The sequence below is a fragment of the Panthera pardus genome, unplaced genomic scaffold (assembly GCF_024362965.1).
Source record: "Panthera pardus isolate Hobbes unplaced genomic scaffold, ASM2436296v1 HiC_scaffold_16, whole genome shotgun sequence".
Taxonomy (NCBI): Eukaryota; Metazoa; Chordata; class Mammalia; order Carnivora; family Felidae; genus Panthera; species Panthera pardus.
In genome coordinates, this window is record NW_026526721.1 from 75,393,285 (window position 1) to 75,406,991 (window position 13,707).

General features: G+C 33.9%; 1 protein-coding gene across 4 annotated transcripts in view; it reads left to right on the top strand.

Moving 5' to 3' along the window:
* Positions 1-13,244, top strand: part of FGF12 (fibroblast growth factor 12) — a 560,417-nt gene extending 547,173 nt beyond the window's left edge. For all 4 annotated transcript variants that reach the window (XM_019463519.2, XM_019463520.2, XM_053903541.1 and 1 more), the window contains one exon: positions 8,447-13,244. In XM_019463519.2, coding sequence (XP_019319064.1) covers positions 8,447-8,565 — 119 coding nt within the window. In that variant the 3' untranslated portion in view covers positions 8,566-13,244. The remainder of the gene's footprint in view (positions 1-8,446) is intronic.
* Positions 13,245-13,707: the final 463 nt, after the last annotated feature.

Below are 13,707 nucleotides of genomic sequence, written 5' to 3' on the forward strand. Positions count from 1 at the left end.
AGTCACAACGTGACATCATACAGGTGTGATCTGTTCACATTAATAAATTGAACTGGGAATTTCTAGTGATTTCTGTGTCTTAAAGTAATGCATGATATGGGCTCTGCTATTAGAAACTTTGTGTGTTCTCGTGTCTGCACATGAGGAAGAATATTCTCTCACCAAATCCCTCTACCTCATTTTTACTCTGAAAGCTACAGTGAATCCTTCTGCTTCAGTGTACTGTGGATCAAGAAAAGTCAAAACATGAATAAAAGGAGACACCCAAAAGAAGGAGAAGAGAAGGGAGAAGGGTGGTGGGGAGGAGAAGAAAAGAAAAAAATCGAAACATATATCAAAATGGAGGGAAAAGAGAAAGAAAACTAAAATGAAGAAAGAGTGTTAAAGAATGAAATAGATATGCTTCCCTTTTCAGAACATTATCTCCTTTTACCATTTATCCAAAACTATTATGATACCACATGTGTTAGAGGAATAATGATATGTATCTCAAAAACATCCTGTGGGATAAAAAAAGAGCAAGTATTCTTTTTTATCCTGCTTTAAAGAAGAAAGAGGGCATGGAATGCGATCAAGAACCAGCCAGAAGTGCCAGGTGAAACAGAAGCAGTGTTGTTAATCAGGCATTGTATCATCAGGCACTGAACATTCTTGATAGCTGGATATTGAGACTCTGTTGAAAAAATAGTATAAAGTGAAATCAGAAGGAAACACAGTTGGAAATCAGTTCCATGCCAAATGGTAGCCATTAAATCATACCCACTGAAAATAAACTCTGTATCACAAGTGTAGTCCACAGAGTCTTGGATGACACATGGGTAGATAATAACATCTCAAGTTGCCTAAATCAGAGAACTTGTGTCCAATGGTTAAATGGGCATTGGCACTGAATCTGAGTTTCTGAGAACTGTGATTGGGGAGCTGGGAAAACAAGAAATACAGGGAGTTGGATTTTTTGTTTGTTTGTTTCACTTTATTCCCAGGCTGGAAATTATTCCTCACCAAGAGTAGCTGAAGTGGGCCAAATGCATACAACAGAGGGCACCAGAAGAATCTATTCAAGAACAAAGAGGTTTTTAAAACATTGTAGAGCTTCCTAAAGCAAGATAAATCTATTTCTAATGAAATAATAGCTTATTGTAATAGAAAGTGATGGAAAAGCACTCCCCCGTAAATATCATTGTACTTTGAAATAATGCAAATTAAGAGATCAGAGGTCATTTCAATTACTAATAATGACCTGATTATCAGGAAGAGAAAAACTTAATCTTACATAATTGCAGGGATTATTTAGGAAGACAATTCTGCAGCTGCAGAAAGAACTATTTGAAAATCAGAACCTAGGTGGTTTCCTAGACATGCTTCTTAAATATTTCCCATAATAGAGGCACCTGGATGGCTCAGTTGAGCGTCCAACTCTTGGTTTCAGCTCAGGTCATGATCTCATGGTTCATGAGTTCAAGCTCCATGTCGGGCTCTGTGCTGACAGCGTGGAGTCTGCTTGGGATTCTCTCTCTCCCTCTCTCTTGGCCCCTCCCCTACCCCCCCCCCCCAAAAAAAAAAAACCCAAAAAACCTAAAACACATTTTTTAATAAAAAAGATAAAGATTCTCCACAATTTCTTAGGAGTATATGTTTGGAAATCAATACCAGAACTCCAAATTCTAGTACTAGTAGCTATATAAAATTATTTTTTTATTGTAAAGTATATGTGATGCTCATATATGGGGTTAGTAACTCTTGATTTGTTATTTTTTGTTTGGTTAGTCTTCTTAAGTGCTACATTAAATTCCCCACAAAACAAAAGGATAACCCTTCTTAACATGTTAGCTTGACCAAGTGAACCCCACCTTTCAATTGCAGTCAAAATTATGGTACTTGGAGTATATCAGATATTGTGCATGTTAGATAAGCAGCAGGTCTCACATGTAATGGTGCCTCAGCTAGGTTTATTTCTAAGAACTTAACAATTGTGTTTGCAAGATAGCAGAACTCATGAAAGTTTCAGATGCTGCCAACCATTTCTTATAGAATCTGTGCAGTAAGATTCAGTTTGATTGATTCTTTCTGACTAATCTGACAGGCTGTATTCAGGCCATATAAACATAGTTAGACATTTTTCCAGATAATGAGATTGAATAAATAGATTTTTCCCTATAAACTCCTGTATTTGATGGACATATTTTTTAACTCTTCATTCACTATCAAATTGAAGCTGACAGATATCAGGATAGTGGTTTAAATCTAGCGTGGAATTCCATAATTCTGACACAAGTTAACCCTGCCAGGTTTAACCCTCCTACTTCTCTATCTTACCCCATTCTTCAACCAGTCACTTTTTCTTACATTACCTGCACTTCATTTCCTCACTCTTCTTCAGTAACCTGGCCATATCTCTAACTCCTCTGCATCAAGGCTAAATCAACATCAGATAGCTATTGTGATGTCCTAATTTCCATTCAACTCTCTACCCTGGCTCTGAACAGCCTGTGATTTGTGTGCATGTCTGTGCTCTCCTTCTTCACCCTGAGCTCCATGAGGGCAGGAATCAAGAGGTCATTTCTTGCAGTTGCCAAGGAATTTAGCAGAGCTCCCAGCACAAATTAAATGTGCACCCGTTTATAGAATAAATGAGCAAATCAATGCTTGAACAAATGCATCTTTAGATATTTGTTCACAAAAGAGTAACTGGAATTGGAGGAGGGAAAAGAAAATGAAAAATCCATATTGAATGAAAGTGATACAACATTAGTTAAGCCAAGTTCATCCTACCAAAGGCATCCAAGATACTCTGCCTCTACCAAGTCTACATATGAATCTCGGGTCCAGTTGGGTCAGAAAATATTCTCCACTGTCCTCCTGTTGATCAGTAATTTAGAGCGTTAGCTCCCGTCAGGACACCTGTAGAGAACAACAAACTCTTCTAAGATAGAAATGTCTAACAGAAATATCATATGAACTACATGGGTAATTTAAATTATCTGGTATTCACATTTGAAAAATAAAAACAAGCATGTGATGTAAATTTTAATAGTATATTCAACCCAAAATATCCAAGATATCATGTACTCAGTATGTAATCACTTTAAGACATTACTACTGAGATAGTTATTCTTTTTGTGTGGTCTTTAAATTCGGTGTTTGTTTTATACTTGCAGCACATCTGAATTGGGAATAACCACATTTAATGCTGAGTGACCACATATACCAAATGGATAGTATATTAGGCAGTGCAGTTCTAGGGTATTCTCATCAGATTTTCCTCTTACCAACTCTATAACCCCTCAGTTATATCTCAATTGTCTCTGTCTTGCTGTGCTTCTAAGACTAATACTTTTGACTATTAGGGAATTGTTGACTCTTCCTATGCAAATAGAACATTTCTGGCTTTAATAGTCATCTCTTTGTGTATAGCTTACACTCGTTATTTGTGTGTGTGTGTGTATGTGTGTGTGTGTGTGTGTGTGATTTTTTTAAGTGTGTGTAATTATTAATTGTGTTAAATAGACACAACATAAAATTTACCATTTTAGCCAAAGTAAGTGTACATTTCAGAGCCATTAAGTAATTCACATTGTACTTGTACACGTTACCATTCTCCCTTCCCCCAGCTCCAGGAAACCACTATTCTCCTTCCTGTCTCTATGACTACTTTAGATATCCTATGTTAATGGAATCATAAAATATTTGTCCTTTTGTGTCTAGTTTACTTCACTTAGCATAATGTCCTCAAGATTCATCCACTCTTGTGTCAGAATTTCCTTCCTTTTTAAGGTTAAACAATATTGTATGGTATGTATGTACTACATTTTGTTTATCATTCATCCATTGATAGATATTTTGGTTACTCCTGCCTTTTGACTATTGTAAATAATACTACTCTGAACTCAGTGTGCAAATACCTGTTCACATCCCTGTTTTCATTTATTTTGGGTATATTGAGAGGTGGGATTTCTGGATCATATGATAACTCTATGTTTAATTTTTTGAGGAATCATCATATCATTTTCCATAGTGGCTGTACATTTTACATCTCTACCAGAAATGTACAGTGTTTTCAGTTTCTTCACATACTCACCAACACTGGTTATTTTGTTTTTGTCTTCATTTTTGATAATAGCCATCCTATTACATAGGATTCATCCTATAGTGGCATTTGTTTTCATTAACCTTTTTTGGATGACATTAAGAATATTTAGTAGAGGTAAGGCCAACTTGGATCTCAATTAATATATGAATATAATTTAAACGTTGTCTGATATAAGATAATCTTTTGTTGCATTTTTTGATGAATTGCTCTCCTGCTTTTGTTAAGAACTCTTGATTAGGATTTTGAAGCCTTACATTCTCATCCTGGCTTTGCTGCTACCCACCATCTGACTTTAGGAAAGTTGCTTAGTTTCCTTTATATTTAAAAACGTGGATAAGAATTTCTCACTTTATTCATAAGGTTAATATGATTATCAAATGAGTTAGTCAATTTAAAATGTCTTTGAGAAATCTTGCATAATAGATTCATTTAAGGGATTAAAAGTTTATTTACGAGATTATCATTGTGGTTACGTTGTACATCAATGTGATGGGTTTTACATTTTGCACATCTAATGCACTTTATAGAACAGTTATACCTTCTGTTCTCTTCTTGTACTCTGTGTCATCTTTTAATTGTGTGCCATTTAGAATAGTACAGTTATGGAGTGTTGATACAACTACCCAAGGGAGCTATATTACTGGGGAGAAATGTTTTGTCCTTTCTTTGCTTTCTAATTGGATCGTGTTCTTTTAACTACATTTTCATTCAAAATTTGATTGAGATTTGTACCCCTTGATTTGTCAGCTTCTTGAGTTAGACAGTATTACAGACATCCCAGAGTCTATCAATAATAATGAAAATGAAAGCCCAAGAAACTAATCTTGTTTGACAAAGTTTTTGCTCTCTTTGTTTACACTTGCATGTAATTCCTTGATTGACTCAAGTTTGTTTTCTTTAAAGAAACAATTCTTTCTTTAAACAGAAATACAGAAATTCAAATATTTATTTGACTTACTGAAGGGGGATTTTCAGCAAACTGAGAAACCCACTATTTACTCTTCATTTTCCAACTAAGATATATGGACTAGTTTTTTCAAAACCCAGAATTTTATTTTTCCATTTGATGAAAATACTGGAAAGTTAGTGAGTAGGCCTGGAAGAAGAGCAACTTACATGCTCTGCTATGGTACTAATGAGTTTTGTTCTTTTTGAAACACTGAAAATTTTCAGATGCCAATTTTAAAAAACCTCTTTAAGGACTTGATACCAGGATGGCCAGCAGGGTTTAGTTATTGGGAAAGTTGTCTACAGTGGTAATTGTAATGGCAACATTTCACATTGTCATAACTGAAGTATTTTATGTATTAGTGAGAAATAGCAAAAAAAGAAAAGAAAAAGAAAAAGAAAGCAAAAGAAAAAGCAAAAGAAAAGATAAAAAGTAAAAACAAATGCCCTGGGAAATCTAGAACATAAGAACATAAGGAAACTAAAAACTAAGTAGTAAAATAAGAAATTTAGCTATAAAATTATTTTTAAAAATGTATTCTTTTTTAAATCAGAAGTAACATCCTTCATGTACCTCTAAGTTGGGAGTTTAAGAAATTTGCAGGTCAGAGACGCCTGGGCGGCTCAGTTGGTTAAGTGTCTGACTTGGGCTCAGGTCATGATCTCACGGTTTGTGGGTTTGAGCCCCGTGTCTGGCTGTGCTGACAGCTCAGAGCCTGGAGACTGCTTCAGATTCTGTATCTCCCTCTTTCTCTACCCCTCCCCCTCTCACACTCTGTCTCTCTCTCTCTCAAAAAAAAATAAACATTAAAAATTTTTTTAAATAAATAAAGAAATTTGCAGGTCAAAATATATTGATTATGTATATTTTTTAAAAGATAATTTTTGTCATTCTTTGAGACTCTGATTTAGCAGCTTGTAGTCAGTCCTGGGGATGTATTGGTTTTTATAGTTGACTCACTGGCAAAGTAGGAAAAGCTGTGTTTATGGCATCATATGAATAGCTTTCTGATGGAATCACTTCATTACTTCTGAGTTCCCTGTGCACTTACTTCCCTGTGCAAATATCTATATTTGCGTATATAAATGTATGCTTTAATTTTGGAGATTTTAACACTTTCTCTGTAACAGAAATATAGGTAAGAGACATTAGACTTGAGGAATTACAAGATTTCAATAGGATCTTCCACATGGATCTTCTGTCTTTTGGAAAAGAAAGTAGAAACTTAAATTATCTAATGGCATCATCTGAAAATTACAGAATTATTTCTGAATTCATTTACTCTGTGCAACTTTGCTACGTAAGCCAGAGGTCTTTTGGGATGTTGGAGAAGCCATTTAGTACAATAATTGAAATACTTTAAAATCTCATTTAAAATATGTATGTAAAAAATATATATATGTAATAATTTTGCATGATATATTTAGCAAAAATAGTTTATATATCCCTTTTGTACTACCTGAAGTGAGGTTCAGTTTGCCAAGATCAGCATCATCTGGGAGCTTATTAAAAATGTAGAGGGGCACCTGGGTGGCTCAGTCAGTTAAGCGTCTGACTCTTGGTTACGGCTCGGGTCATACCTCATGGTTCTCTGGTTTGCGCCCCGCATGAGGCTCCGTGCTAAAAGCATGGAGCCTGCTTGGGATTCTCTCTCTGCCCCTCCCCTGCTTGTGCTCTCTCTTTCTCTCAAAATAAATTTTAAAACATGTAGAATCTCAAGTCCACAAAAACGTGTATCAAAATCTCCATTTTAACAATATCCTTGAATGTTTCAAAAGCACGTTATTGTTTAAGGAGCTCTACCACTGAGATGTTGTGAAAAAACCTGTCTCCTCTTCACTGAACTAGTGTAATGAGACCATTTCTTATGTCTTAACTCTCTTAATCTAGTTTTGAATTTAGAATACCTTTAGCAAAAAAAAAAAATTATCACTGTGTTCTCTGAAATCTGTTATTCAATATTTTCATGAAGAGATCAGCTCCTTCATTCTCTTAAACATCTTTGGACACTTCCTATATTCCCGACATTTAATCCTCATAAAAATTCAGTTTTTCAGTGATGAAAATGTGTCCAAGTTAACAGAGCTGGCAAGTGACTGAGTAGGGACATGGACCCAGGTAGTGTGGCTCCCAAATTGGTGCTCTTTTTTTTTTTAATTTTATTTAATTTTATTTTTTTAATTTACATCCAAGTTAGTTAGCATATAGTGCAACAATGATTTCAGGGGTAGATTCCTTGATGCCCCTTACCTGTTTAGCCCCTCCCCTCTCCCACAACCCCTCTAGTAACCGTCTGTTTGTTCTCCATATTTAAGAGTCTCTTATGTTTCGTCCCCCTCCTTGTTTTTATATTTTTGCTTCCCTTTCAAATTTGTGCCCTTAATCACTGCATGACATCCAGTCAGTCATAACCATGCTCAGCTCTCCTGCATCATGGCAAAACCCAAGGGAGGAAGCTATTTGATTGGTAATAATATTCAGATTACCAAAGCACTGCAGCGATGGTTTAATGGATGGAGGGACTTAACTCTTTGTTCCTAAATCAAGGATAAAAATAATTCCTGATATTTGAATGAAATACTTCATGTGCTTGTATATAGTCACATATGTCTATTTCACAACAATATAATGAATGTTTTAATGTATTCCTTATGCTGATAGATCCTGTCTTACAAGAATAAGAACTGAATTCTTATGCATTGAAAAAAATATTCTTTTTATGCAATAATCTAGCAACAGCCATGATAATTCACAGATGACTAACCTTTGGAGCCAGACAAAACAATAGAGGAGAGAGAAACTGTCTTATGTAGATGTGAACTAAAATTTCACAGTTGCATATTCAAACTCGAAGCAATTGGGAAAATGGCGTTGTTGATTTATTTCTCTGCCTTCCCTCCTATTATCACCTCTTATGTAGGGTGCCCTGAAATTTGGTGCAAAATATTTCAATTTGATATAACAATGTCATATTTCTTGTAGTAAGGTAAAGATTAGGAGCATGTATATAAGGATTTTTTTTTCCTGTGCAAACTAGATTGCAGACTAAGGACTAAGAAAATATCTATTTCTATCCTTTTAATGTTATGCTCGCAATGTCTCTAACGCTAGATGAAAATCCTGTTATATAGGTTAGCAGACAGGTAAGACTCAAGCCTTATCTGTAAGAGAACAGAAACCACTCTATGTCCACAGTTCAAGAAGACTTAAAAGGTTATGACCGATAAAACTAGTAGAGGGTCATTTATATCCACTAAATATGTTATCCAGTTAAAACTAGTTTTTACACAGGAGAGAAGAGCTCATGGTGAGAGTGAAGAATATTGTGAAATTAAATTTGAGATGTTTATGGAAGCCAAACTGATGCCACTATTGTAATAAGTAATTGATGTAATTTTGCTTTTCAGTGTGTATGTACAGAGAGCCATCGCTACATGAAATTGGAGAAAAACAAGGGCGTTCGAGGAAAAGTTCTGGAACACCAACCATGAATGGAGGCAAAGTCGTGAATCAAGATTCAACATAGCTGAGAACTCTTCCCTTTGTCCCTCTCTCATCCCTTCCCTTTATCCCCTCCCCTTTACCCATTTCCTTCCAATAAATCCACCCAAGGAGAGGAAAATAAAATGGCAACCCAGGACCTAGTGACTAAGATTCTGCACTCAAAATCTTCCTTTGTGTAGGACAAAGAAATTGAACCAAAGCTTGCCTGTTGCAGTTTGGTAGAAAATGCACATGCACAAAATATTAGCACACATAAAATCAAGGGAAAAAATAAATCAAGACGCCACAACATTGTGTTGTTATTAATAAAAGGCCAATTATAATGAAGACATAGCTATAATAAATGTGAAATAAAGTTATTATCTTAAAGAAAAGGGTTTTGGAGATTTTAACTTAGAAATCAATGTAATACCCTAAATAACTTAAACTTTGGATAATGCTATGATGTGTGCTGTGTTTTGAATTTGAATTTTCTTTGGGCATCTGGAATTGACACATAATTACATACTGTTTCCAGGATTTTTTTTTTACCATGATATTGAACATGTACAAATTATAGATTCTTCTAACACCTGTATGGTATAAGCCAGGAATCATTTAAAAGTTTAAAATTTTATTCTTGAAGTTGTTACTTAAGATTGTTTCATGCAAAGGATAGACTTCTGTTGAACTTAATGGTGTTAGCTGATATCATTCCTTCATAAAAAAGAATTTCAGATTCACCTAGGAGATTATCATATTTTTATCAAAGGGATTAGTCTAGGATCTCATTTTTTTTTTAGTCATTTAGAAAAATAAAATGTGTTCTAAGGCTGAAATAACTTTTGGGAATTCTGTGTCATTGCCATGCCTGGGCAGTGATGAATAAGTTATATGCTCTTATCATTTGGTCTGATTTTTTACATTGTACACACATTTGAGAGTAGAGGTGCATGTCTAGCTGAATTAGAGAGTTTTGTACCATCTCTTGCAGCAGGAAAGAAAGAAAAGGAGTTTTGCATGAGGAAATAAGTTTTAGGAAATTGGTCAAAGCAAATTGTAGTTGCCTTTGAAACTTACTAGAGTTTTATGTATGTAATATTTTCCAAACTTCACCAAGAAATTGGGAGGCATGGCTGTGAAATTCCTAACCTAATATCTTATGAAGCCAGTGGTTTGCTTGTTGCTGTATATCCTTGTTAATAAGTCTAGTTGACAATAAATCTGTCTCCTAGAACACAGAAAGGAACTTGATACACTGAGTTTTCAAGGGGCGTAGAGAAACAATATGGAATTAACAGTTATGGTTCCAACACACAGGGTTGTGTGAGCTTAAGGCACTCGAAAAGAAAAAAAAAAAAAAGAACTCGGTGTAAGGACCAGGCAATACTAAAGTATTAGAAAAATATTAGGGAAGAAATGAACATTATATGATCGCCTTGGAAAAAAAATAGGTCTACATAGTCCTATAAATCAGGATGGTGTAGAGACATCCAAATTCAAACAAAACAGAATGTTAAAACTGTATGCAGAATTATGGATATTATCAATGAGAAGACGTAGCATGTTACTTCTCCTATAGCTCTACTGTCCAGCATGTATTGTTCCAAATATGATTCCCTAAAATATATACACTTTGCAGAAGCTCTAGGCCTTCACTTAAATGACCTTGCCATTGGTTGCTGTATTCTTTCAAAGTCAATGTAGTTCCCCTCACTCTACACAATCATTATTCTTTAATAGTGGTTTGTGTCCTTCACCAAGTACTTAATTTATGTTATCAGGAGGTTAGCAGCAAATGAAATGGAGAAATTTGCCTTATCGGTTGTAAAGAATAAAAGTTATGCATCTAGGCACCTCGGCAAGGATTTTGAACACACCTTTGCAAAAAGATATTTGTTTAACAAAATATTTTGAAAGTAACAAATAAAGACATTTAAATTAAAAAGAAAAGAATGTTGCTCTTCTAGGAAAAGAACACACTCGTAAAAAACTTACAAATCTGGTTGTATTTCTCCTTGTCACTCTTGATTCAACTTGCTTTTAAACACACCTGTCACTTCTAGGACCAAACAAACCCCAAGCACAAAGCCTTGTTTTCTTTGAAAAAATTCAAAAAGAGTCTTCTACAAAATGGGTCACAGGCTCATTTAGCATGAAATTACTTGAGCTTTTATGGTGATACACACACACACACACACACCCCACAAACTCATCAGTAACACAATTGACAGTTTCACAAAGTGTTATAAATTACACTGATGATTTCATTACAATATATTTAGTCTGGTTAAATATTAAGAAAAATATGATGGCGATATGAACTGCAACACAAATTCTCCCTCTATTTTCAATGGCTGCCCATCATTTATCATCTGGATTCATATTTGTCTTCTTCCTCGTAGCAGTTAAGAAGCAGGAGTCCAACCACCTGGTTTCTATATTGGTTTTTTTTTTCATATCATTTAAGCAAATGTTGACCCAGTAACTGTTCAGAAATTAGCTTTGCCTTATTTACAATTAATTTTGAAGAATTAACTGGAAAGCTCACCTTTCTTTTACATATTAACTTGACAAAACCTGTAGTTGAGAGCATAGGGTGAACGTTTGCTTAACTGCTGCTTACGTTTTAGGTACATAAAACCTTTAATAGAAAAAATCAGTATTCACAGTCTTAGTGTTTTTTTTTTAATTACCAAATACAAACATATAATTATCCTATTTCTTCCAAAAATATGAGCCAGTTTAAATAGTTTGTTTTCCAGGCTTCTTCCAAGTAAAATAATTCTTTGATTTTTATCGTTCCAATTTCTGGGTCTCAATTCATTCATCTCTTAAGTTTCTATAAGTCAAATAAACTCGTTTTTTTCATCCATTGGGATATTCTCAGGAAAAATATAACTTTCAGTAAAGCTTTGTAACTATGTACATATAAGTTAAGATGTGTTTATTCCAAGAGTCCTCATTGTAACATGCTTCAAAATCAATGGGCTTAAGAATGAAAACAATACTTTTGAGAATCTCAAAACAGTTCTTTGGTTAATATACTTGATTTTTTAGCTAGAAGTTTGAGGTATGGAAACAAAATGGTGCTGACGTTCCATTTGCTAATTGTGCTTCAGGAAACTGGAGGACAGCAAGCCATCCTGTACTTGATCACAGTAATAGTTTGGGTTTTGAATTTTACATATGAATTTCATAGCACATTTTTAGCCACTATGGATTGGCACAATAAAGAGACATCGATTTGATGTAAATTGTGATGCTTTATGGGCCTCATTTTAATCCAGGTAGCTTTTTAGAAAGATTCTTCAATTTAAGAAATGACACTGCTGTAGATAGGTATTATATGTATGGATGATTGTCCTGTGGTGCCACTAGCAAGAGATGAGAATATTAAGACAGAAGTAAAGAATGAAGAATGACTTATTACGTATTGGAAATTTGAAGGTCCTAATTTGGGACCACTGATTTCTTGACAAAGAAACATAGCTACATCAACAGTAATTTTTTTAAACATGGACCCAGAAATAGCAAATCTACTATTCTACCTTCATGGCTTAGTCTACAAGGCCTTGCTCTGAGAAGGTTTCCCATGATGTTACTTAATTTCGTCTGCACAAGGTGAAACACACTCAAACATAAAAATCCCCTGCTCATTTTAATATCATAAAAGGCTGAGATTATTTCTCTGTCATAAAATTGTAAATAGCATTTTTTTAACTCAGAGTCACGTTTAAAACAGTGGATTGTTCTACAAATATATATGTGTATATATACATATGCTTCTGAAATAAGGATATATAGAGTTTTTATTTGACTTGTGTTCTTTAGTCATAGCTAATCAAAAAATAAAGAGGTTTGAATGCAAAACTTTATATACAAATGTATATTTCTAATGGTAATATAAATTGCCACTTTATAATAAAAAAAGGAACAGATGGAAATAATTATCAAAACACATGCTCCTTCAGACTTAAGTGATTCTGAATTCCTCTTTGATGTAGAAGTATTTTTTTTTTATTTTTGAAAAGTTATCTTAAAAAGCTATACTTCCTGATCCAGATTCCATGATAAGTCATATCAGATTGAAAAGTTATGTTTAAGGGCAGGAAAAAGATGCTAAATGCAAATCTTTATTTTTCATGATTTTTCCTTGCAGGCCAAGTTAAAAATTCAATATTTAAAATCTAAATTAAGTGAAAATTGTTAATATTCAGAGATGATATATTAAGCTTCAGTAACAGAAGCAAAATGTATTTAACATATAATAGCTTTAAAATAATTTCATAATAAAAATTGCATCACTAGATGTTTTATTAGTTGGAAAGAATTAGTTAATGTTTCTTTGTCTTTGCTCCAAGCACAACTTAAAGACAGTGGCATTCATTTTACTTAAAGTTGTTTAAAAGTCCAAAATACACTCCCATGAATAGAATTGGTATTAGCTCCATTATAAGATTAAATGTTACAATTTTAAGAAATTATTGACACTGAAATGTTTAATAAACATGTTGTATGAGAAAATTGAACAAATTAATGTTTCATTTTTGCATTAAAGCACAGATTATTCAAATCATTGTTTTTTGAGATCAGATTTGTAAAATGTTTATATATCACAACCTTCCTGAAGTAAAAAGCAATTAAAATCTTGAGATGCTCATGCATGTAGACAAAATACTTGCACTTTTTTTTTAATATTAAACTTCTTTGGGAAGTCAATGTGTTTATCTTATAATCTGTCACTGAAAAGGTTCTATGCCTTATTTTTTTAAAAAAACATCAAAATTAGAATCATAATAAATCAGCTTTTTTATTGAACATCATAGCCAAAGCAAAAATTACTTGCTCAATATGAAGTTACTGGTGGTAAAGTTAATGTTTTACTTTTTCAGGGTTAAGAACTATAGCACATTCATTTATTCATTGATTCATAATTTATTAGCTAGAGATTTGGTTGAGTTTAAGGATTGTAGCCTGAATTTTAGTCTCAAAAAAATCCAAGAAAGGCAGACACATAAATAAATAATGTAAATACCTGAAAGTAAGTGTTACAATAGGTATGTGACTAAACTTTTATATACAACTGATAATGCAACAGTGAGGCCTGCAGGGAAGACAGGGATTGAAAAGAAAAAAGGTATCTACTGAGTAATAAAAGAGAGATGACAAGGGGCCCCTCAAG